The sequence below is a fragment of the Oncorhynchus clarkii genome, chromosome 4 (assembly GCF_045791955.1).
Source record: "Oncorhynchus clarkii lewisi isolate Uvic-CL-2024 chromosome 4, UVic_Ocla_1.0, whole genome shotgun sequence".
NCBI classification, from domain to species: domain Eukaryota; kingdom Metazoa; phylum Chordata; class Actinopteri; order Salmoniformes; family Salmonidae; genus Oncorhynchus; species Oncorhynchus clarkii.
The window spans coordinates 74,521,935-74,549,205 of record NC_092150.1 but is presented as its reverse complement, the minus strand read 5'-3'; the positions used below and the strand labels follow the sequence as shown (position 1 = coordinate 74,549,205).

Below are 27,271 nucleotides of genomic sequence, written 5' to 3'. Positions count from 1 at the left end.
AAACACCATTGTAAATTCAACCTATAGTTTATTTATTTTCGCTTTTGTACTTGAACTATTTGCACATCATTACAACACTGTGTATAGACATAATATGACATTTGAAATGTCTTTATTATTTTGGAACTTCTGTGAGTGTCATGTTTACTGTACATTTTCTATTGTTTATTTCACGTATGGTGTTATCTATTTCACTTGCTTTGGCTTTGGTTTCCCATGCCAATAAAGCCCTTTAAATTGAATTGAGAGCGAGAGAGACAGATAGAGAGAGACAGAGAGAGAGAGGGACATAGAGAGAGAGAGAGAGAGAGAGAGACAGAGATGGACATAGAGAGAGAGAGAGACAGAGAGAGAGGGACATAGAGAGAGAGAGAGAGAGAGAGATAGACAGAGAGAGAGAGAGGGACAGAGAGAGAGAGAGGGAGAGAGAGAGAGAGACATAGAGAGAGAGAGACACAGAGAGAGAGAGAGAGACAGAGAGAGAGAGACACAGAGAGAGAGGGACATAGAGAGAGAGAGAGAGACAGAGAGAGATAGAGACATAGAGAGAGAGAGAGAGAGACACAGAGAGAGAGACATAGAGAGAGAGACAGAGAGAGAGAGGGACAGAGAGAGAGAGAGGGGGACAGAGAGAGAGGGGGACAGAGAGAGAGAGAGGGACAGAGAGAGAGAGAGACACAGAGAGAGAGGGACATAGAGAGAGAGAGAGAGAGAGAGAGAGAGAGGGGGACAGAGAGAGAGAGAGAGAGAGACACAGGGAGAGAGAGGGACAGAGAGAGAGAGAGAGAGAGAGAGAGAGAGAGAGAGACAGAGGCAATGTCTAATCTGAGTCTTACGTCAACATTGAGCACTGGGAAAACACACCTCCTTATACAATAAGACAGTAATGACTGCTCTATAAGGAGAGAGAGAGAGAGAGAGACAGAGGCAATGTCTAATCTGAGTCTTATGTCAACATTGACCACTGGGAAAACACACCTCCTTATGCAATAAGACAGCTCTATAAGGAGAGAGAGAGAATAAAGTGACCAGTTTACACACATGGATAAATGGAAAGACGCCCAGCCCTGGCCGGAAAGAGTACATTTGGTTGAATGGAATGGAATGTTCTATTCACTCTCCAGAACAGGGCAGCTGGAATCGGGAGTGGTGTGTGAGTGTAGTGTGTGTGGAGGGTCACAGTATGAATAACTCTGTCCTAACTCTCTTCTCTGTCAGCGTCTGGTCTGGAGTTTATTTCTAAACCACCTCATATAAAGATGTGCAGTTAGCCCTCTCTCCCTCTTTCTACCATCTCTCTACCTTCTATCTATGAGTCTCTCCCTCTTTCTACCCTCTCTCTACCTTCTATCAATGAATCTCTCCCTCTTTCTACTCTCTCTACCTTCTATCTATGAGTCTCTCCCTCTTTCTACCTTCTATCAATGAGTCTCTCCCTCTTTCTACCTTCTGTCTATGAGTCTCTCCCTCTTTCTACCTTCTATCTATGAGTCTCTCCCTCTCTCTACCTTCTATCTATGAGTCTCTCCCTCTTTCTACCTTCTATCTATGAGTCTCTCCCTCTCTCTACCTTCTATCTATGAATCTCTCCCTCTTTCTACTCTCTCTCTACCTTCTATCAATGAATCTCTCCTCTCTTTCTACCCTCTCCCTACCTTCTATATATGCATCTCTCCCTCTTTCTACCCTCTCTCTACCTTCTATCTATGAGTCTCTCCCTCTTTCTCTTTCTCTCTACCTTCTATCTATGAGTCTCTCCTCTCTTTCTACCCTCTCCCTACCTTCTATATATGAGTCTCTCCCTCTTTCTACCCTCTTTCTACCTTCTATCTATGAGTCTCTCCCTCTCTCTACCTTCTATCTATGAATCTCTCCCTCTTTCTACTCTCTCTCTACCTTCTATCTATGAATCTCTCCCTCTTTCTACCCTCTCTCTACCTTCTATATATGAGTCTCTCCCTCTTTCTACCCTCTCTCTACCTTCTATCTGAGTCTCTCCCTCTTTCTCTTTCTCTCTACCTTCTATCTATGAGTCTCTCCTCTCTTTCTACCCTCTCCCTACCTTCTATCTATTAATCTCTCCCTCTTTCTACTCTTTCTACCTTCTATCTATGAGTCTCTCCCTCTTTCTACCCTCTCTCTACCTTCTTTCTATGAGTCTCTCCCTCTTTCTACTCTCCCTACCTTCTATATATGAGTCTCTCCCTCTTTCTACCCTCTCTCTACCTTCTATCTATGAGTCTCTCCCTCTTTCTCTTTCTCTTTACCTTCTATCTATGAGTCTCTCCTCTCTTTCTACCCTCTCCCTACCTTCTATATATGAGTCTCTCCCTCTTTCTACCCTCTTTCTACCTTCTATCTATGAGTCTCTCCCTCTCTCCACCTTCTATCTATTAATCTCTCCCTCTTTCTACTCTTTCTACCTTCTATCTATGAGTCTCTCCCTCTTTCTACCCTCTCTCTACCTTCTATCTATGAGTCTCTCCCTCTTTCTCTTTCTCTCTACCTTCTATCTATGAGTCTCTCCTCTCTTTCTACCCTCTCCCTACCTTCTATCTATGAATCTCTTCCTCTTTCTACTCTTTCTACCTTCAATCTATGAATCTCTCCCTCTTTCTACTCTCTCTACCTTCTATCTATGAATCTCTCCCTCTCTCTTTCTCTCTACCTTCTATCTATAAATCTCTCCTCTTTCTCTTTCTCTCTACCTTCTATCTATGAATCTCTCCCTCTTTCTCTATCTCTACCTTCTATCTATGAGTCTCTCCCTCTTTCTCTTTCTCTCTAACTTCTATCTATGAATCTCTCCCTCTTTCTACCCTCTCTCTACCTTCTATCTATGAATCTCTCCCTCTTTCTCTTTCTCTCTACCTTCTATCTATGAGTCTCTCCCTCTTTCTCTTTCTCTCTACCTTCTATCTATAAATCTCTCCTCTTTCTACTCTCTCTACCTTCTATCTATGAATCTCTCCCTCTTTCTACCCTCTTTCTACCTTCTATCTATGAATCTCTCCCTCTTTCTCTTTCTCTCTACCTTCTATCTGAATCTCTCCCTCTTTCTCTCTACCTTCTATTTATGAATCTCTCCCTCTTTCTCTCTACCTTCTATCTATGAATCTCTCCTCTCTTTCTCTTTCTCTCTACCTTCTATCTATGAATCTCTATCTATGAATCGCGATATTGGAGTAGAGAGATATTGGAGTAGAGAAATATTGGGGTAGAGAGATATTGGAGTAGAGAGATATTGGGGTAGAGAGATATTGGAGTAGAGAGATATTGGAGTAGAGAGATATCGGGGTAGAGAGATATCGGGGTAGAGAGATATCGGGGTAGAGAGATATTGGAGTAGAGAGATATTGGAGTAGAGAGATATTGGGGTAGAGAGATATTGAAGGGGGGCAGAGAGATATTGGAGTAGAGAGATATTGGAGTAGAGCGATATTGGAGTAGAGCGATATCGGGGAAGAGAGATATTGAAGGAGGGCAGAGAGATATTGGAGTAGAGATATATTGGAGGGGGGCAGAGAGATTTGGAACAGGGGATGGAGGAGGTGTAGAGATATTAGAGTGGGGCAGAGAGATTTGGAATAGGGGAAAGGAGAGGTGTAGATATATTGGAGGGGGGCAGAGAGAATTGGGACAGGACAAGGGTGTAACACAGAGCACACCCCTCATCACTTTCCTCCAGGCCACAGACAAGGCCAAAATGACCAAGTTTATCCTGTCAGAACACAGTGTGATATAAGGTTTAGCTGGGTGATGAAACACCCTGGCAACACAGTGAACCAACTCCTAGTGGTGGATAGAGCTCAGTATTACTAGAGTATTGCACTGTGGTAGTATTACGACGAACCTGTTGTGGGTCCTTGGTAGTTGGGTAAGAGTGTGCCAGTGTGGTACTGGTAGTGCAGTGAAGGTTTGTGGTACTAATCCTGTAATCCACTATGGTGTATATGTGGTAGAGGTTTTGTAGTGGTGGCTGATTGGTCAATCTGGTATACGCTGTTTATCTTTTTCAACTCTAATTAAAGATTAGCTCTCACTCTCATCCTATACAAGCACATACAAATGCAAATGCACACTGTGAACTCCCGCCTACACAACCCTAATAAAAATGTAGATCTCCTGTGTGTGCGCGCGCATGTGTGTGTGTGTGTGTGTGTGTGTGTGTGTGTGTGTGTGTGTGTGTGTGTGGATTCCTAGCGTGGTTGCTGACAGTGAAGAATTGTTCCCACATGCTGCTGACGGACAAAAAGTCCTCTGTGCTCCAGAACTCTGGCTGCAGCTGGTGTGGCCACACACACACACACACACACACACACACACACACACACACACACACACACACACACACACACACACACACACACACACACACAGCTGGTGTGTTTGCTAGAGACAGTGAGGTATAAGGGCATAGGGAAGGCTCTCTCTCAAACGAGTGAAGTGGAGAGGGCACGGCAGAAAAGGAGGGAGAATCAGAGAGGAGATGAGGAGAGAGGAAAAAAAACAAGTGCAAGAATCTGTCAGTTAAACATTAGCTACGGTGCAGGCGGGGAAGGAGAGGAAAACAGTGTAGCTATCCCTGGGAAGATATGACAACTGAGGAGCTATTGTAGAGAGCTGTGTGTGTGTGTGTGTTCAAGTCTATGAGTGTTTGTTATCATTGTGTGTACATGTGTACTCAGTAGTAGGGATGAAGGGGTGTATTTGTGTACTTGGTTTAGTTCATAAACTCAGCCAAAAAATAAATGTCCTCTCACTGTCAACTGCGTTTATTTTCAGCAAACTTAACATGTGTAAATATTTGAATGAGCATAAACACGATTCAACAACTGAGACATAAAACTGAACAAGTTCCACAGACATGTGACTAACAGAAATGGAATAATGTGTCCCTGAACAAAGGGGGGGTCAAAATCAAAGTAACAGTCAGTATCAGGTGTGGCCACCAGCTGCATTAAGTACTGCAGTGCATCTCCTCCTCATGGACTGCACCAGATTTGCCAGTTCTTGCTGTGAGATGTTACCCCACTCTTCCACCAAGGAACCTGCAAGTTCCCAGACCTTTCTGGGGGAGATGGCCCTAGCCCTCACCCTCCAATCCAAAAGGTCCCAGATGTGCTCAATTGGATTGAGATCTGGGCTCTTCGCTGGCCATTGGCAGAACACTGACATTCCTGTCTTGCAGGAAATCACGCACAGAACGAGCAGTATGGCTGGTGGCATTGTCATTCTGGAGGATAATGTCAGGATGAGCCTGCAGGAAGGGTACCAAATGGGGGAGGAGAATGTCTTCCCTGTAACGCACAGCGCTGAGATTGCCTGCAATGACAACAAGCTCAGTCCAATGATGCTGTGACACACCGCCCCAGACCATGACGGACCCTCCACCTCCAAATCGATTCCGCTCCAGAGTACAGGCCTCGGTGTAACACTTATTCCTTCGATGATATGCGCGAATCCGACCATCACCCCTGGTGAGACAAAACCGCGACTTGTCAGAGAAGAGCACTTTTTGCCAGTCATGTCTGATCTAGCGACGGTGGGTTTGTGCCCATAGGCGACGTTGTTGCCGGTGATGTCTGGTGAGGATCTGCCTTACAAGCCCTCAGTCCAGCCTCTCTCAGCCTATTGCGGACAGTCTGAGCACTGATGGAGGGATTGTGCGTTCCTGGTGTAAGGGAAGAGTGGAGAAAGTGAGGGAGGAGTGGAAAAAGTTAGAGAGGAGTGGAGAAAGTGAGGGAAGAGTGGAGAAAGCGAGGGAGGAGTGGAAAAAGTGAGAGAGGAGTGGATGAAAGTGAGGGAAGAGTGGAGAAAGTGAGGGAAGAGTGGATAAAGTGAGGGAAGAGTGGAGAAAGTGAGGGAGGAGTGGAGAAAGTTAGAGAGGAGTGGAGAAAGTGAGGGAAGAGTGGAGAAAGCGAGGGAGGAGTGGAAAAAGTGAGAGAGGAGTGGAGAAAGTGAGAGAGGAGTGGAGAAAGTGAGAGAAGAGTCGAGAAAGTGAGAGAGGAGTGGAGAAAGTGAGAGAGGAGTGGAGAAAGTGAGAGAGGAGTGGAGAAAGTGAGAGAGGAGTGGAGAAAGTGAGAGAGGAGTGGAGCATGTGAGGGAAGAGTGGAGAAAGTGAGGGAAAAGTGGAGAAAGTTAGAGAGGTGTGGAGAAAGTGAGGGAAGAGTGGAGAAAGTGAGGGAAGAGTGGAGAAAGTGAGGGAAGAGTGGAGAAAGTGAGGGAAGAGTGGAGAAAGTGAGGGAAGAGTGGAGAAAGTGAGGGAAGATTGGAGAAAGTGAGGGAGGAGTGCAGAAAGTGAGGAAAGAGTGGAGAAAGTGAGGGAGGAGTGCAGAAAGCGAGGGAGGAGTGGAGAAAGCAAGGGAGGAGTGGAGAAAGCAAGGGAGGAAGGGGGAATGTCTGAAGAGTCAGTAGCTGACAGGTACAGTATATATTTACAGGGGGAGAGAACTGCAGACTCCATTCACTCTGTTCCCTTTCTTTTCCTCCCTTCTTTTCTCTCAAACTCCTGTTCTCTCTCCCTCCCTCCCTCGCTCACTCTCCCTCTTTCTCTCTCTCCCCCTCCCTCCCTCGCTCACTCTCCCTCTTTCTCTCTCTCTCCCTCCCTCCCTCGCTCACTCTCCCTCTTTCTCTCTCTCTCCCTCCCTCCCTCGCTCCCTCTCCCTCTTTCTCCCTACATGGATGTTATCTCCCCTATTTATAATTTGATGTATTTAGCTGTTTTCTTTAATTCTCATAACAGCTGAAGACAGACAGTGTGACAGAGACAGACAGTTTGCCAGAGACAGACAGTGTGACAGAGACAGACAGTTTGACAGAGACAGACAGTGTGACAGAGACAGACAGTTTGACAGAGACAGACAGTGTGACAGACAGTGAGAGTGTGACAGAGACAGACAGACAGTGTGACAGAGACACAGACAATGTGACAGAGACAGACAGTTTGACAGAGACAGACAGTGTGACAGAGACAGACAGTTTGACAGAGACAGACAGTTTGACAGAGACAGACAGTGTGACAGAGACAGACAGTGTGACAGAGACGGACAGTTTGACAGAGACAGACAGTGTGACAGAGACAGACAGTGTGACAGAGACGGACAGTTTGACAGAGACAGACAGTGTGACAGAGACAGACAGTGTGACAGAGACAGACAGTGTGACAGAGACGGACAGTGTGACAGAGACGGACAGTTTGACAGAGACGGACAGTTTGACAGAGACAGACAGTGTGACAGAGAGACAGACAGTGTGACAGAGACGGACAGTTTGACAGAGACAGACAGTGTGACAGAGAGACAGACAGTGTGACAGAGACGGACAGTGTGACAGAGACAGACAGTGTGACAGAGACAGACAGTGTGACAGAAATAGACAGTTTGACAGAGACAGACAGTGTGACAGAGACAGACAGTTTGACAGAGACAGACAGTGTGACAGAGACAGACAGACAGTTTGACAGAGACAGAGAGACAGACAATGTGACAGAGACAGACAGTGACAGAGACAGACAGTTGTGACAGAGACAGACAGTTTGACAGAGACAGACAGTGTGACAGAGACAGACAGTTTGACAGACAGTGAGAGTGTGACAGAGACAGACAGTGTGACAGAAACAGACAATGTGACAGACAGACAGTTTGCCAGAGACAGACAGTGTGACAGAGACAGACAGTTTGACAGAGACAGACAGTTTGACAGAGACAGACTGTTTGACAGAGACAGACAGTGTGACAGAGACAGACAGTGTGACAGAGACAGACAGTTTGACAGAGACAGACAGTTTGACAGAGACAGACAGTTTGACAGAGACAGACAGTGTGACAGAGACAGACAGTTTGGCAGACAGTGAGAGTGTGACAGAGACAGACAGTGTGACAGAGACAGACAGTGTGACAGAGACAGACAGTTTGGCAGACAGTGAGAGTGTGACAGAGACAGACAGTGTGACAGAGACAGACAGTTTGACAGACAGTGAAAGTGTGACAGAGACAGACAGTTTGACAGACAGTGACAGACAGTGTGACAGAGACAGACAGTGTGACAGACAGTGTGACAGTGTGACAGAGACAGACAGTGTGACAGAGACAGAGACAGAGACAGACAGTGTGACAGAGACAGACAGTTTGACAGAGACAGACAGTTTGACAGAGACAGACAGTGTGACAGAGACAGACAGTGTGTGACAGAGACAGACAGTGTGAGACAGTGTGACAGAGACGGACAGTTTGACAGAGACAGACAGTGTGACAGACAGACAGACAGTGTGACAGACGGACATACGGACAGTTTGACAGAGACAGACAGTGTGACAGAGACAGACAGTGACAGAGACAGACAGTGTGACAGACAGACAGACAGTGTGACAGAGACAGACAGACAGAGACAGACAGTGTGACAGAGACAGGACAGTGTGACAGAGACAGGCAGTTTGACAGAGACAGAGAGACAGACAATGTGACAGAGACAGACAGTTTGACAGAGACAGACAGTTTGACAGAGACAGACAGTGTGACAGAGACAGACAGTTTGACAGACAGTGAGAGTGTGACAGAGACAGACAGTGTGACAGAAACAGACAATGTGACAGACAGACAGTTTGCCAGAGACAGACAGTGTGACAGAGACAGACAGTTTGACAGAGACAGACTGTTTGACAGAGACAGACAGTGTGACAGAGACAGACAGTGTGACAGAGACAGACAGTGTGACAGAGACAGACAGTTTGACAGAGACAGACAGTTTGACAGAGACAGACAGTTTGACAGAGACAGACAGTGTGACAGAGACAGACAGTTTGGCAGACAGTGAGAGTGTGACAGAGACAGACAGTGTGACAGAGACAGACAGTGTGACAGAGACAGACAGTTTGGCAGACAGTGAGAGTGTGACAGAGACAGACAGTGTGACAGAGACAGACAGTTTGACAGACAGTGAAAGTGTGACAGAGACAGACAGTTTGACAGACAGTGAGAGTGTGACAGAGACAGACAGTGTGACAGAGACAGACAGTTTGACAGAGACAGACAGTTTGACAGAGACAGACAGTTTGACAGACAGTGAAAGTGTGACAGAGACAGACAGTTTGACAGAGACAGACAGTTTGACAGACAGTGAGAGTGTGACAGAGACAGACAGTGTGACAGAGACAGACAGTGTGACAGAGACAGACAGTGTGACAGAGACAGACAGTTTGACAGACAGTGAAAGTGTGACAGAGACAGACAGTTTGACAGACAGTGAGAGTGTGACAGAGACAGACAGTTTGACAGAGACAGAGAGACAGACAATGTGACAGAGACAGACAGTTTGACAGAGACAGACAGTTTGACAGAGACAGACAGTGTGACAGAGACAGACAGTTTGACAGACAGTGAGAGTGTGACAGAGACAGACAGTGTGACAGAAACAGACAATGTGACAGACAGACAGTTTGCCAGAGACAGACAGTGTGACAGAGACAGACAGTTTGACAGAGACAGACTGTTTGACAGAGACAGACAGTGTGACAGAGACAGACAGTGTGACAGAGACAGACAGTGTGACAGAGACAGACAGTGTGACAGAGACAGACAGTTTGACAGAGACAGACAGTTTGACAGAGACAGACAGTGTGACAGAGACAGACAGTTTGACAGAGACGGACAGTTTGACAGAGACAGACAGTGTGACAGAGAGACAGACAGTGTGACAGAGACGGACAGTTTGACAGAGACAGACAGTGTGACAGAGAGACAGACAGTGTGACAGAGACAGACAGTGTGACAGAGACAGACAGTGTGACAGAAATAGACAGTTTGACAGAGACAGACAGTGTGACAGAGACAGACAGTTTGACAGAGACAGACAGTGTGACAGAGACAGAGAGACAGACAGTGTGACAGAGACAGGCAGTTTGACAGAGACAGAGAGACAGACAATGTGACAGAGACAGACAGTTTGACAGAGACAGACAGTTTGACAGAGACAGACAGTGTGACAGAGACAGACAGTGTGACAGAGACAGACAGTTTGACAGAGACAGACAGTGTGACAGAGACAGAGAGACAGACAGTGTGACAGAGACAGGCAGTTTGACAGAGAAAGAGAGACAGACAATGTGACAGAGACAGACAGTTTGACAGAGACAGACAGTTTGACAGAGACAGACAGTGTGACAGAGACAGACAGTTTGACAGACAGTGAGAGTGTGACAGAGACAGACAGTGTGACAGAAACAGACAATGTGACAGACAGACAGTGTGACAGAGACAGACAGTGTGACAGAGACAGACAGTGTGACAGAGACAGACAGTTTGACAGAGACAGACAGTGTGACAGAGACAGACAGTTTGACAGAGACAGACAGTGTGACAGAGACAGACAGTTTGACAGAGACAGACAGTTTGACAGAGACAGACAGTGTGACAGAGAGACAGACAGTGTGACAGAGACGGACAGTTTGACAGAGACAGACAGTGTGACAGAGAGACAGACAGTGTGACAGAGACGGACAGTGTGACAGAGACAGACAGTGTGACAGAGACAGACAGTGTGACAGAAATAGACAGTTTGACAGAGACAGACAGTGTGACAGAGACAGACAGTTTGACAGAGACAGACAGTGTGACAGAGACAGAGAGACAGACAGTGTGACAGAGACAGGCAGTTTGACAGAGACAGAGAGACAGACAATGTGACAGAGACAGACAGTTTGACAGAGACAGACAGTTTGACAGAGACAGACAGTGTGACAGAGACAGACAGTTTGACAGACAGTGAGAGTGTGACAGAGACAGACAGTGTGACAGAAACAGACAATGTGACAGACAGACAGTTTGCCAGAGACAGACAGTGTGACAGAGACAGACAGTTTGACAGAGACAGACTGTTTGACAGAGACAGACAGTGTGACAGAGACAGACAGTGTGACAGAGACAGACAGTGTGACAGAGACAGACAGTGTGACAGAGACAGACAGTTTGACAGAGACAGACAGTTTGACAGAGACAGACAGTTTGACAGAGACAGACAGTGTGACAGAGACAGACAGTTTGGCAGACAGTGAGAGTGTGACAGAGACAGACAGTGTGACAGAGACAGACAGTGTGACAGAGACAGACAGTTTGGCAGACAGTGAGAGTGTGACAGAGACAGACAGTGTGACAGAGACAGACAGTTTGACAGACAGTGAAAGTGTGACAGAGACAGACAGTTTGACAGACAGTGAGAGTGTGACAGAGACAGACAGTGTGACAGAGACGGACAGTGTGACAGAGACAGACAGTGTGACAGAGAGACAGACAGTGTGACAGAGACGGACAGTGTGACAGAGACAGACAGTGTGACAGAGACAGACAGTGTGACAGAAATAGACAGTTTGACAGAGACAGACAGTGTGACAGAGACAGACAGTTTGACAGAGACAGACAGTTTGACAGAGACAGACAGTGTGACAGAGACAGACAGTTTGACAGACAGTGAGAGTGTGACAGAGACAGACAGTGTGACAGAAACAGACAATGTGACAGACAGACAGTTTGCCAGAGACAGACAGTGTGACAGAGACAGACAGTTTGACAGAGACAGACTGTTTGACAGAGACAGACAGTGTGACAGAGACAGACAGTGTGACAGAGACAGACAGTGTGACAGAGACAGACAGTGTGACAGAGACATACAGTTTGACAGAGACAGACAGTTTGACAGAGACAGACAGTTTGACAGAGACAGACAGTGTGACAGAGACAGACAGTTTGGCAGACAGTGAGAGTGTGACAGAGACAGACAGTGTGACAGAGACAGACAGTGTGACAGAGACAGACAGTTTGGCAGACAGTGAGAGTGTGACAGAGACAGACAGTGTGACAGAGACAGACAGTTTGACAGACAGTGAAAGTGTGACAGAGACAGACAGTTTGACAGACAGTGAGAGTGTGACAGAGACAGACAGTGTGACAGAGACAGACAGTTTGACAGAGACAGACAGTTTGACAGACAGTGAAAGTGTGACAGAGACAGACAGTTTGACAGAGACAGAATGTTTGACAGACAGTGAGAGTGAGACAGTGAGAGACAGTTTGACAGACAGTGAAAGTGTGACAGAGACAGACAGTTTGACAGACAGTGAAAGTGTGACAGAGACAGACAGTGTGACAGAGACAGACAGTGTGACAGAGACAGACAGTTTGGCAGACAGTGACAGTGTGACAGAGACAGACAGTTTGGCAGACAGTGAGAGTGTGACAGAGACAGACAGTTTGACAGACAGTGACAGTGTGACAGAGACAGACAGTTTGACAGACAGTGACAGTGTGACAGAGACAGACAGTTTGACAGACAGTGACAGTGTGACAGAGACAGACAGTTTGACAGACAGTGACAGTGTGACAGAGACAGACAGTTTGACAGAGACAGACAGTTTGACAGACAGTGTGACAGAGACAGACAGTTTGACAGACAGTGACAGTGTGACAGAGACAGACAGTGTGACAGAGACAGACAGTTTGACAGACAGTGAAAGTGTGACAGAGACAGACAGTTTGACAGACAGTGAGAGTGTGACAGAGACAGACAGTGTGACAGAGACAGACAGTTTGACAGAGACAGACAGTTTGACAGAGACAGACAGTTTGACAGACAGTGACAGTGTGACAGAGACAGACAGTTTGACAGAGACAGACAGTTTGACAGACAGTGTGACAGAGACAGACAGTTTGACAGACAGTGACAGTTTGACAGAGACAGTGACAGTGTGACAGAGACAGACAGTTTGACAGACAGTGACAGTGTGACAGAGACAGACAGTTTGACAGAGACAGACAGTTTGACAGACAGTGTGACAGTTTGACAGAGACAGGCAGTTTGACAGAGACAGACAGTTTGACAGACAGTGAAAGTGTGACAGAGACAGACAGTTTGACAGAGACAGACAGTTTGACAGACAGTGAGAGTGTGACAGAGACAGACAGTGTGACAGAGACAGACAGTGTGACAGAGACAGACAGTGTGACAGAGACAGACAGTTTGACAGACAGTGAAAGTGTGACAGAGACAGACAGTTTGACAGACAGTGAGAGTGTGACAGAGACAGACAGTGTGACAGAGACAGACAGTGTGACAGAGACAGACAGTTTGGCAGACAGTGACAGTGTGACAGAGACAGACAGTTTGGCAGACAGTGAGAGTGTGACAGAGACAGACAGTTTGACAGACAGTGACAGTGTGACAGAGACAGACAGTTTGACAGACAGTGACAGTGTGACAGAGACAGACAGTTTGACAGAGACAGACAGTTTGACAGACAGTGTGACAGAGACAGACAGTTTGACAGACAGTGACAGTGTGACAGAGACAGACAGTGTGACAGAGACAGACAGTTTGACAGACAGTGAAAGTGTGACAGAGACAGACAGTTTGACAGACAGTGAGAGTGTGACAGAGACAGACAGTGTGACAGAGACAGACAGTTTGACAGACAGTGAAAGTGTGACAGAGACAGACAGTTTGACAGAGACAGACAGTTTGACAGACAGTGAGAGTGTGACAGAGACAGACAGTGTGACAGAGACAGACAGTGTGACAGAGACAGACCGTGTGACAGAGACAGACAGTTTGACAGACAGTGAAAGTGTGACAGAGACAGACAGTTTGACAGACAGTGAGAGTGTGACAGAGACAGACAGTGTGACAGAGACAGACAGTTTGACAGAGACAGACAGTGTGACAGAGACAGACAGTTTGACAGGCAGTGAGAGTGTGACAGAGACAGACAGTGTGACAGAGACAGACAGTGTGACAGAGACAGACAGTTTGGCAGACAGTGACAGTGTGACAGAGACAGACAGTTTGGCAGACAGTGAGAGTGTGACAGAGACAGACAGTTTGACAGACAGTGACAGTGTGACAGAGACAGACAGTTTGACAGACAGTGACAGTGTGACAGAGACAGACAGTTTGACAGACAGTGACAGTGTGACAGAGACAGACAGTTTGACAGACAGTGACAGTGTGACAGAGACAGACAGTTTGACAGAGACAGACAGTTTGACAGACAGTGTGACAGAGACAGACAGTTTGACAGACAGTGACAGTGTGACAGAAACAGACAGTTTGACAGAGACAGACAGTTTGACAGACAGTGACAGTGTGACAGAGACAGACAGTTTGACAGACAGTGACAGTTTGACAGAGACAGACAGTTTGACAGACAGTGAGAGTGTGCATGTTCGTTCTGGTGCTGTTGTTCTTTAGTTGCTGTAATAATGCAGCCATGTCATGCCTCTGGAGATACTGACTGGCTGGGTGGCTGACTGGCTGGTTGGCTGACTGGCTGTGTGGCTGGGTGGCTGACTGGCTGGGTGGCTGGGTGGCTGACTGGCTGTGTGGCTGACTGGCTGTGTGGCTGACTGGCTGGGTGGCTGACTGGCAGGCTGGCTGGCTGACTGGCTGGGTGGCTGACTGGCTGACTGGCTGGGTGGCTGACTGGCTGGGTGGCTGGCTGGCTGGCTGGCTGGGTGGCTGGCTGGCTGTGTGGCTGACTGGCTGGGTGGCTGTGTGGCTGACTGGCTGGGTGGCTGACTGGCTAGGTGGCTGTGTGGCTGGGTGGCTGTGTGGCTGGGTGGCTGACTGGCTGGGTGGCTGTGTGGCTGACTGGCTGTGTGGCTGACTGGCTGTGTGGCTGACTGGCTGTGTGGCTGACTGGCTGTGTGGGTGTGTGGCTGGCTGGCTGGGTGGCTGGCTGGCTGGGTGGCTGTGTGGCTGACTGGCTGTGTGGCTGACTGGCTGGGTGGCTGGGTGGCTGACTGGCTGTGTAGCTGACTAGCTGTGTGGCTGGGTGGCTGTGTGGCTGGGTGGCTGACTAGCTGTGTGGCTGACTGGCTGGGTGGCTCACTGGCTGGCTGGGTGGCTGACTGGCTGGGTGGCTGACTGGCTGGCTGACTGTGTGGCTGACTGGCTGGGTGGCTGTCTGGCTGGGTGGCTGACTGACTGTGTGGCTGGCTGGCTGGGTGGCTGACTGGCTGGGTGGCTGACTGACTGGCTGACTGGCTGACTGGCTGTGTGGCTGACTGGCTGACTGACTGGCTGACTGGCTGTCTCTGTAAACAAACACGTTTTCAAGAACTCATTTGCATGTAAATACAGCAAGGCAGGCAAGCATGCACACACACACACACACACACGTACACACACGTACACACGTACACACGTACACACACACACACACGCACACACGCACACACGCACACACGTACACACACACACACACACACACACACACACACACACACACACACACACACACTCAACGTCACAGGTTCAGTGTAGCTCGGAAGACAGAAGCCTATCCTTCAGCCAATACCACTGCTGTGCTCACACACAACCACAGATACACACAACCTCAAGGCTTGACTGATGGAGCCTTCTCCGAACAGAATAGCAATCCAATCCACGTTGTCAATGTACTGTAACAGAGGAAGGGAAAAGCGAGACTGGTTGAAAGAAATCAAATGTGATTCCTACAAAAACCCAAACGACTTTGTCTCTCTGATTCAAACCCAAGAATCTGTTCTGTTTCGGGGTGGAGATAAAACACACAGATAAAAATGAATTTGTTTTAGAAGCTGGTTGGGTTGTTTTATATCTGTGGATATGCGAGTCTCCCTCAGGACCATAGAAAAATATATGTTTGGAAAGCAACTGGAACATATAACGAGGGATGGATGGACATCCATTGCAGTACCTCAATGTGTTCAGTTCTTTTGGGCTGCATCCCTGTGTATAATCAGTTAAATGGCCTACTGATTTATGTGTGTTGAAACAGGTGGAAAACCTACTGTTTGTGGAGGAGTGTATAACACACATCATTAAGTAGTTATGTCCATTCATCCTGTGGGCAGAGGATGTAATCAATAGACTAGTCTGGAGGTTTGTTCTTGCACAATCTTCCCATGTCTGTTTATGAGTGGCAAGAAAATCATGATTTCTTTCCTCTCGTGATGATAGGAAAGAGAGAGAGAGGTAATTCCTTACTCCCATAAACGGGCCGTGGTATATGAAAGCATGTCAGCTGAAGCATCCAGATGGCTGCAGATAGATGGGTGTTATCTTGTGTGTGTGGCCAGATGGACATGTATGTGAGTGGTCTGGGAGTAGTATGGTAGTATAGTGCCTTTAATTGGACTGAGGGCATTATGCAATCATAAACTTCATCTCTCACATCCAGTAATGAGATAACTGGAAAGTCCTGACCTGCTTTCTATTGTACTGTGAGGTTCCTATAGACTTCAATAAACAAACAATAGTATGCCTCCAGCAGGAATCGAACCCACGACCCTGGAATTGCTAGCACCACATTCTTACCAACTTTTCCACTCAGGATCACATAGCTGAGGTTAATGGCACTCTAGATCCAATCAGGAGTTAGAAAACAACAGCTTCAAACATCATTAGATCTGATGTGAATACAGAAACACCTGCTGGATCAGAGCAGCAGATTGTTGGGTAAAACTTTACTACGTTTCCCTCTGCTACTGTATACTCTAACTAAAACTCATTATCCTCATGATCACGACAAGTCCCTCTTGCTTCCTTAATGATTTCATTGCGTCCTCACAACAAGTCAACCCACTTGTAATAATGACAATCTCTAGTCCCTGCGCTGCACTCTAGTCAGGTTTTCATCTGACAATGCTGGGGTATTATTCAGGCACATCCCTGTTATATAAACAAACCAATTGAGTATTTGTTGATGAATAAGTGCTACCTGCCTGCCCTGTGTGTGTGTGTGTGTGTGTGTGTGTGTGTGTGTGTGTGTGTGTGTGTGTGTGTGTGTGTGTGTGTGTGTGTGTGTGTGTGTGTGTGTGTGTGTTGTCCGGTCCCCTACTGTGTGCCTCCCCGCTCTGCTCTGAACATGAAGGAGCTCGTCTCAGATCAATACACACCAGCGATGACTCACAATCCCCCTGCCACACACACACTTCAAAACATGCCTGTTACGCAAAGCCTTGACAGGGGTCCCTTTGTGTGTGTATGTGATTAATGATAGAGCTCTTTTTCAGAGCTGATTTGATTGACCAATTAGTGAAAGAAATATTAACTTGGGCTACCACACACACACACACACACACACACACACACACACACACACACACACACACACACACACACACACACACACACACACACACACACACACACACACACACACACACACACACACACACACACACACACACACTACACTACACTAGGAACTTCAATGCTAATTGTTGCTGCATGTTATTAATGTGTTGCTATCTGGGGCAGTCCATTCAGCAGTGAATGAACAGTCAAAGCAATGGGCTTGGTACTCTAGTCTTCTAGGAACACTAGTCCCAAAGAATGTATAGTTCTGCTCTACTACAAACTTAATGGGTGGTTTAGAAATAAATGTGCCTGGACTTAATGATCATGATTCATACAATCATTGATATGAGAATGAAAAGAATATGAAGACTCTGCTGAGGACTTGCATAGTTTGCTTAATAACATTGTAAGATTTTGAGCACTGCAGTGGACTAACAAACTTTCTCTCTTTCTTCTCCCTCTCTCTGACAGAACTCCATCCGGCACAACCTCTCCCTCCACAGTCGTTTCATCCGTGTCCAGAACGAGGGAACGGGAAAGAGTTCCTGGTGGATGATAAACCCGGAGGGAGGGAAGGGCGGGAAGGCCCCCCGGCGCCGTGCTGTCTCCATGGACAACAGCAACAAGTACACCAAGTCTGCCCGCGGCCGCGCAGCCAAGAAGAAGGCGGCCCATCAGGCAGTGGTGGCCGGCGAGGGGGGCGGAGACAGCCCCTCAGGGCTTTCCAAGTGGCCGGGCAGCCCCACATCACGGAGCAGTGAGGAGCTGGACGCCTGGACAGACTTCCGCTCACGCACCAACTCCAACGCCAGCACGCTGAGTGGGCGCCTCTCACCCATCCTGGCCAACCCAGAGCTGGACGAGCTGCTGGACGATGAGCCGCCACTATCGCCCATGCTCTACTCCAGTCCCGGCGAGGCACTGTCGCCTGGGAACACCCCCACGCCCAATGGGAAGGGACTGCCCACAGAGCTGCCTCGCCTGGCAGACCTGGCGGGCACCATGAACTTGAACGAGGGGCTGACGGACGACCTAATGGATGAGCTGCTGGATAACATCGCCCCCACCCCAACTGGACCAGCCACCCAGAGAGGATCCTCCGGGCTCAGCTTTGGCACCAAGCTTGCCGGACTGGGCTCCTCCTCCCCAACCACCTCTCCCTCTACTCCATCCCCCTCTAATGGTGCAGGCGGCGGTGGCTACTGTAACTCCATCTTTGGTCCCCTCACAGTGGGCTCCTCCCTGCGGCCCGCCCCCATGCAGACCATCCAGGAGAACAAGCAGACGTCCTTCTCCTGCATCTCCCGCTTCGGGAGCCAGACCCTGCAGGATCTGCTCAGCTCAGAGGGCCACAGCCACAGCAACGTCATGATGACCCAGTCTGACCCACTGATGTCACAAGCCAGCGCCGCCGCTGTTATCTCCCAGAACTCCAGGCGAGGCTTTGTTCTTCGCAGCGACCCCATGATGACATTTGGGACCACGGCGTTAGGGCAGGGGGTGCTCCTGCACAACCACAACCAGGGCTCCCTGAGGACACTGAACGGGGGTCCGAGCCTGAACAACGAGGCCAACAGCCTGGCCAACGCCAAGCAGCAGCTCCTGCACTCTCCACTGGGACTTGGATCAAACGGCTCCTCCATGATGCAGATTGACTCGTCCCTCTTCCTGAACGGGAGCGTTGGTGGAAGCGGTGGGATCTGCTCACTAGGCCCTGACCGCTTCCCTACCGACCTTGACCTGGACATGTTTAACGGGAGCCTGGAATGTGACATGGAGTCCATCATCAGAAACGAGCTGATGGACGCAGATGGCCTGGACTTTAACTTTGACTCCCTGACCAACCTGAACGGACCCAACCTGGGCAGCTTTACCAGCACCAAGCAGGGACCCCAGAGCTGGGTCCCTGGCTGAAAGAAAGGCCACACCCTAGAGGGGGCAGAGCAGGTCAGTGTCCATGTCACTGTCCATCTGGGACTTCTATTAGTGTCAGAGGGAGGGAGGGAGGGAGGGAGGGAGGGAGGGAGGGAGGGAGGGAGGGAGGGAGGGAGGGAGGGACAGGGAGGGAGGGAGGGAGGGAGGGAGAGAGAGAGAGAGACAGAGAGGGAGGGAGAGAGAGAGACAGAGATGGAGGGAGAGAGAGACAGAGAGGGAGGGAGAGAGAGACAGAGAGGGAGGGAGAGAGAGAGACAGAGAGGGGGGAGGGAGGGAGAGCGAGAGACAGAGACAGAGACAGAGGGGAGGGTGAGCGAGAGACAGAGACAGAGAGGGAGGAGAGAGAGAGAGAGAGAGAGAGAGGGAGACAGAGAGAGACCCAAAAATGCCTGTGGTGCTGATGGTATTTTAAATGAAATGATCAAATATACAGATCACAAATTCAAATTGGCTATACTCAAACTCTTCAACATTATCCTCACTGCAGGTATTTTCCCCGGTATTTGGAACCAGGGATTGATCACACCAATCAATAAAAATGGAGAAAATTTTTACCCAAATAATTACAGAGGAATTTCTGTTAACAGCAACTTGGGGAAAATTCTCTGCAGTATTATAAATAGCGGACTACATCATTTCCTTGACGAACATAACGTCCTGAGCAGAAAAAAAATATTGTACAATAGACCACATTTACACCCTCCACACTCTAATTGATAAACAAGTAAAACGGGGCGACAGGGTAGCCTAGTGGTTAGAGTGTTGGACTAGTAACTGAAAGGTTGCAAGTTCAAATCCCCGAGCTGACAAGGTACAAATCTGTCATTCTGCCCCTGAACAGGCAGGTAACCCACTGTTCCTAGGCCGTCATTGAAAATAAGAATTTGTTCTTAACTGACTTGCCTAGTAAAAAAATGTTTTTTTAAACCAAGGCAAAATCTACTCGTGTTTTGTAGATTTCAGGAAAGCATTTGATTCAATTTGGCACGAAGGTCTTTTTTTATAAACTAATAGAAAGTAGTATTGTAGTGAAAACATGATTTTATTAAATCAATGTACACTAAAAACAGGGCTGGCCAATAAGTCCAACACTATTTAACATCTACATTAATGAATTGGCAAAAACATTAGAAGAATCGACAGCACCTGGTATCACCCTACACAACACTGAAATCAAGTGTCTGCTGTACGCAGATGACCTGGTGCTGCTGTCTCCCACTAAAGAGGGGTTACAGTGCCTTGCGAAAGTATTCGGCCCCCTTGAACTTGCGACCTTTTGCCACATTTCAGGCTTCAAACATAAAGATATAAAACTGTATTTTTTTGTGAAGAATCAACAACAAGTGGGACACAATTATGAAGTGGAACGACATTTATTGGATATTTCAAACTTTTTTAACAAAGCAAAAACTGAAAAATTGGGCGTGCAAAATTATTCAGCCCCCTTAAGTTAATACTTTGTAGCGCCACCTTTTGCTATGATTACAGCTGTAAGTCGCTTGGGGTATGTCTCTATCAGTTTTGCACATCGAGAGACTGACATTTTTTCCCATTCCTCCTTGCAAAACAGCTCGAGCTCAGTGAGGTTGGATGGAGAGCATTTGTGAACAGCAGTTTTAAGTTCTTTCCACAGATTCTCGATTGGATTCAGGTCTGGACTTTGACTTGGCCATTCTAACACCTGGATATGTTTATTTTTGAACCATTCCATTGTAGATTTTGCTTTATGTTTTGGATCATTGTCTTGTTGGAAGACAAATCTCCGTCCCAGTCTCAGGTCTTTTGCAGATTCCATCAGGTCTTCTTCCAGAATGGTCCTGTATTTGGCTCCATCCATCTTCCCATCAATTTTAACCATCTTCCCTGTCCCTGCTGAAGAAAAGCAGGCCCAAACCATGATGCTGCCACCACCATGTTTGACAGTGGGGATGGTGTGTTCAGCTGTGTTGCTTTTACGCCAAACATAACGTTTTGCATTGTTGCCAAAATGTTCAATTTTGGTTTCATCTGACCAGAGCACCTTCTTCCACATGTTTGGTGTGTCTCCCAGGTGGCTTGTGGCAAACTTTAAACGACACTTTTTATGGATATCTTTAAGAAATGGCTTTCTTCTTGCCACTCTTCCATAAAGGCCAGATTTGTGCAATATACGACTGATTGTTGTCCTATGGACAGAGTCTCCCACCTCAGCTGTAGATCTCTGCAGTTCATCCAGAGTGATCATGGGCCTCTTGGCTGCATCTCTGATCAGTCTTCTCCTTGTATGAGCTGAAAGTTTACTGGGACGGCCAGGTCTTGGTAGATTTGCAGTGGTCTGATACTCCTTCCATTTCAATATTATCGCTTGCACAGTGCTCCTTGGGATGTTTAAAGCTTGGGAAATCTTTTTGTATCCAAATCCGGCTTTAAACTTCTTCACAACAGTATCTCGGACCTGCCTGGTGTGTTCCTTGTTCTTCATGATGCTCTCTGCGCTTTTAACGGACCTCTGAGACTATCACAGTGCAGGTGAATTTATACGGAGACTTGATTACACACAGGTGGATTGTATTTATCATCATTAGTCATTTAAGTCAACATTGGATCATTCAGAGATCCTCACTGAACTTCTGGAGAGAGTTTGCTGCACTGAAAGTAAAGGGGCTGAATAATTTTGCACGCCCAATATTTCAGTTTTTGATTTGTTAAAAAAGTTTGAAATATCCAATAAATGTCGTTCCACTTCATGATTGTGTCCCACTTGTTGTTGATTCTTCACAAAGAAATACAGTTTTATATATTTATGTTTGAAGCCTGAAATGTGGCAAAAGGTCGCAAAGTTCAAGGGGGCCGAATACTTTCGCAAGGCACTGTACAGCAGCACCTAGATCGTTTTCACAAGTTCTGTCCGTTAACCTAAAAAAAACAAATATAATGATATTCCAAAAAAGGTCCGGAAATAAGGATGACAAATATAAATTATATTTGGACACAGTTCTATTAGAACACACCAAAAACTACACATATCTAGGACTAAATATACAGTACATGGTGGCAGACTATCTGACCACTGTGACTGATAGAAAACTGAGGAAAACATTGACTAGGTACAGACTCAGTGAGCACAGTCTGGCTATAGAGACGGGTTGTCACAGACAATCCTGGCTGCCCAGAGAGGACAGGCTGTGCTCACTCTGCTCCAAGGTAGAGACAGAGCTGCATTTCCTATTACACTCTGACAAATACTCAGACCTAAGAGAATATTTCTTTCCCAAAATTATAATTCAATACAAAGAATTTGAAACTATAAAAGATGAAGAAAAAATCTAATATTTATTAGGTAAAAAGCCAAAATGTGCAGTTTTGGCAGCCAAATATGTGTCCTCCTGCCACAACCTGAGGGACAGCCAGTGAAAAGTACAAAGTAATGTCGATAATATTTCCCATTTGTTTTGTCTTTCGTACCATGTCATGTGTCTTCTCAGTCATGTTGACACTGGTCTACTGCCATTGCTTTAATGGATTGTTGTTCTCATTAATATTGTTGTTATAGTTGTTGTTAATGGTAATCCCATGTCCACTACTACTATTATTATTGCTGTTGGTCCCACCATTTATTTATATATAAATATATATATATTTTATATATAAATATATATTTATATATATATATATATAGAGTGACAGAGAGGGAGGGAGAGCGAGAGACAGAGAGGGAGGGAGAGCAAGACAGAGAGGGAGGGAGGGAGAGAGAGACCAAGAGGGAGGGGGAGAGAGAGACAGAGAGGGAGGGAGAGAGAGACAGACAGAGAGGGAGGGAGAGAGAGACAGAGAGGGAGGGAGAGAGAGACAGCGAGGGAGGGAGAGAGAGAGACAGAGAGAGGGAGAGCCAGAGAGAGAGAGGGAGAGAGAGAGAGACAGAGAGGGAGGGAGAGAGAGAGGGAGGGAGTGTGAATGTGTGAATAGGGAATGCATATTAATCGTTACTAGACAGTAATTTATGAAAGAGTGGTGTGTTTTTAACTGAATCAGCTACTGATTATCAGATACAGTTCATCCACTCAGACCTGATGTCAGTTCCTGTATCTCTCTCTTTCCAGGTACAAACTGTAGAGCAAGAGAAGATCAGACACAAAGCATCCTTTTTGCCAAGCCTGCCATCAGCACAACATGGAATAAATACCCTCTGTTTACACAAGACCTCCTCTAGAGAAATGTACCTTTTCTCTCACTCTGACGGACCATGAATGATTTGAAGTACACAGACTCACAAGACGTGACCGTCAGATCCTCAAAGACCCCTGCAAAACAAACAAACAATCTAAAATCATCACAACAAACTCATCTCAGAATTATGCAATCTTCCTTTGAGCAAATACCAGTCGGACAAAATCTATTGTAAAGATACAGAGCGAGAGGGGCTGTGTTTTGTTTATTTGAAGGGTTTTTGGGAAACAAGGACATTTGGCAAGCAAGGTTGTAGTGTACAAGTAGCTCCTGGAAGAAAATGACAAAAGATAAACAAAAGTGATGTGGTGTAAAATCTAATACAGTGGTTTCTGGGATGTGTTATGTTGGAAAAACCTCCTCTGTTTTCACTCAGTGATTTTAAATGTTTAATGTTTGTTTTTAAATTCCTGTTTTACCATCATCACTGTTTCTGCACCACAGTTGTTGTATAAAAAAACTATTGATGAAATGAAAGAGAGGAATGAGACAGTTTCTGCACTCAAAATAGCGACAACACACACACGTTACACACACACCGATGATGTCAAACAATAATGCCATGCATTTCAGGTTTTTGGTGTTTCGTTGTTTTTCTTTTACATGAGGTTGATTGATTAGTCACGGTTTTAAAATGCCTTATATAAAAAAAAATGTACAAAAATAGAAAAAAAACAAGAAGAAGAAGTCTGTCATGGATCTGTGTACAGTACAGTGGAAGCTTCAACTTAAAGGAAGAGCCGAGGAGGAGGAGTTTAGACCTTCTTTCTAGTTAATTGGTGGGGTATGTCAACGTGTTGTAGTACAGCATATGTAGCCAAAATAAATACCTATGTCCTAGCATTGTGTACATTTCCACACCATAACTGGTGCTATGATGTAAACAGTGTTTGAGTCCAGGCCCTAGTAAGCCGTGCATTTTACCTATCTGGCCCGGCGGACCCCGCCGAGCTGTAGCCGTAGTCGTAGCAACGGCAGGGTGGCACTGAGAGGCCGGGAGGTTGTACAGTTAGCCTCCTCCATCTCTGGCAGCCATTTTGTTTTTATTGAGTGAAACGATAAGCTATCTGTGTATGTTGCCAAATTACTTGAAACAACATGTAGGAGATGCTGGCAGCCAAAACAACAACACCACACACACACACACACACACACACACACACACACACACACACACACACACACACACACACACACACACACACACACACACACACACACACACACACACACACACACACACACACACACACACACACATCACACACACACTTAGCGAAAAATAAGAGCAGGGATTTGTGTTTTAGCTCTGCTTGTTGTTTCGTTGTGGGCGTGTTATTATATGCATATACCATCACTCAGGGGGAAGAGGGAGCTAGCCCGTTCCAACGTTACACCAGGTCCCATCTCCATGGCAGAACACACAACAACATGTTGGCAAAAAACTATTGCTTGTGTTGTAAACTTGTAACCTGTGAAGTATGACCTTTCAAGCGGAAGAGAAGAAAGAAATCAGGAGAAGGCTGACTCTTCACTCGGTCCGGTCGTTTGTTTTTATGTCGTTGTAGTTTTTTCTCCTCATGTGGGACTCATGACACGCGCACACACACACCCCTCACACACACACCCTTCACAGACACGCCTGGTGCTCCTAACAGGTCTCTCCTGTATCTCCTGAGTGTGTGTTTGTGTGTGTGACTCGTTTATTGATCTCGTTTATTGATTTTGTCTCACGAGGATATGTTATCCTTCGTTATCCTTCATGGAGCATACAGCACCCCCTCTGTGTGCATGTATATATTTATGCATTATGAACTGTGTGAAATGCATATATATACTTACTCTATGACCTTATATACTCATGTAGTAATTGACCCTTGGTTTTTTATGATACCTCGGAAGGTAGAGTTGAAGAAAGAACAGAACATTACTTGCTGGGTAAGGGGGTGGATGCTATGCTAATATTAGTAACGCCATTGTTGCTGAACCAGATAGAGAACCAGGAAACCATGCTTGTAGCAGCGTCTGGGCCTCTGGTACCCCTTCTGTGTCTGGGGTCTTTATCCAGAGGGTTGCCCCGTCCTGTCTATCCTGTAAAATAGTGTACAAACGAACAAACGTGTGTGTGTTTGTCCGTCAGCCAGAGGTTGAGGCAGAGGAGTGTGTTTGCATGGCTGGGTAGATGATCAACTGTAGAAGTGTTACCTGAGGTTTACGGCATGACAGCCCCCACCCCATAGAGATCCTATGAAATTACTAAATGAGATATGTGATGAACCCTCATAGTTTCAGAATGGGGTGAAAATGGCAGCCATATTGGTCAGAGAGAAATCCAAATGATTTAAATTGGAATGAATGGCTGTTGCAGCATAATTGTGTAACATAATTATTGTCAACCTAAAACATTGTCATATAAATACCATTTATACGGGTATTATACAAATGTTCTGTATAAATAACCACTAAAATACACTATATATACAAAAGTATGTGAACACCCCTTCACATTAGTGGATGCAACCTTTCCAACAAGTTAGTTCGTTAAATTTCTGCCCTGCTAGAGCTTCCCCGGGTCAACTGTAAGTGCTGTTATTGTAAAGTGGAAACGTCTAGGAGCAACAACGGTTTGGGGAAGGCCCTTTCCTGTTTTAGCATGACAATGCCCCCATGCACAAAGCAAGGTCCATACAGAAATGGTTTGTCAAGATCGGTTTGGAAGAACTTGACTGAACTGCACTGACCCCTGACCTCAACCCCATCGAACACCTGGAATGAATTGGAATACCGAGCCAGGCCTAATCGCCCAAAATCAGTGCCCGACCTCACTAATGCTTTTGTGGCTGAATGGAAGCAAGTCCCTGCAGCAATGTTCCGACATCTAGTGGAAAGCCTTCCCAGAAGAGTGGAGGCTGTTGTGGCAGCAAAGGGGGACCAACTCAATATTAATGCCCATGATTTTGGAGTGAGATGGTGGATGAGCAGGTGTCCACATACTTTTTGGTCATGTAGTTTAATGTAATCAGACAATAAAGTCAAAATGTTTGTTTTTCTTGGAAATCTGTGAGTGCTTAATAGCACTAAAAGTTGTAGACCAGTGGTGCACTCAGCTCACTCGGTATGATGAGAATCTCTATGAGTCCCCGTACACACAGCCAGGAGAGTAGATCCCCTAAGCTTGACGTCTTCTAACCCCATCCGTCTCTGGAACCTGTGACTTCCAACAAACCAAGAGTCTTCTATGGCTCTTCACTGCACCTTACCCTATAGACTCATCTCTGCATTTGACCTTTCCCTCTGGAAGAGAGAAGTCCAAAGCCATCATGCCATTAGCGCTGCATTTCAACATGTCTATAGTGTACAGGCAGACAGAGAAGGGATGGAAGAACCCAGTCAGCCCAGAATAGGTGCATTCTTTACTACTGCGTTTAGAGGAAACTGGATGGCTCCTTTGGCCCCATAATAGCAGCACAGAACTGCCCCCGTGTCCATGTCAAAGCTCTTCTCGATCCTAGAACTTTACACCCCTCGTTAGCCCCGTCCCCCACCTGCTCTCCTGTCACCTATGCCCTCTGCTCTTTGACCTCTGTAGTAACCTCGCTTCTTCTCGACGATGTTGATGTTAGTGGGTATTTTTCCTGTGTATTCCATTTTGAATTGTAATCTAGTTTGTATAAGAAATGGTGCGCATGTAAATAAAGCTTGGTGAAACTCCACACTCTCTCCTGGTTCCAGTGCTCAGTGTATTTCTGACATGTTCTGGGTTTACTGAAAATGCACAAATGATTATAGAGGTTTTTCAGAAAATGTACAACTACAGTATATGTGAATGTGCCACCTGTTGGTTTTTCAAGATGGATGAAAATAGGAAATTAGAAAGCAGAAAAGCAGAAGGAATAGGTCATAAAGTTGATTGGTTATGAATAGTTCCTTCATTTATATCAGAAGTAATATTATAAATGACTTCATACATGTTTTGTCTTATTCAGCTTACTTTGTTGTTTTGACAGCCTGAATACTATTT

General features: G+C 46.4%; 1 protein-coding gene across 1 annotated transcript in view; it reads left to right on the top strand.

The window, feature by feature from the left end:
- Positions 1-26,963, top strand: part of LOC139407278 (forkhead box O3b) — a 76,228-nt gene extending 49,265 nt beyond the window's left edge. The window contains exons 2-3 of the mRNA XM_071150918.1: positions 17,581-19,056; positions 23,124-26,963. Coding sequence (XP_071007019.1) covers positions 17,581-19,023 — 1,443 coding nt within the window. The 3' untranslated portion in view covers positions 19,024-19,056; positions 23,124-26,963. The remainder of the gene's footprint in view (positions 1-17,580; positions 19,057-23,123) is intronic.
- The last annotated feature ends 308 nt before the right edge of the window (positions 26,964-27,271 follow it).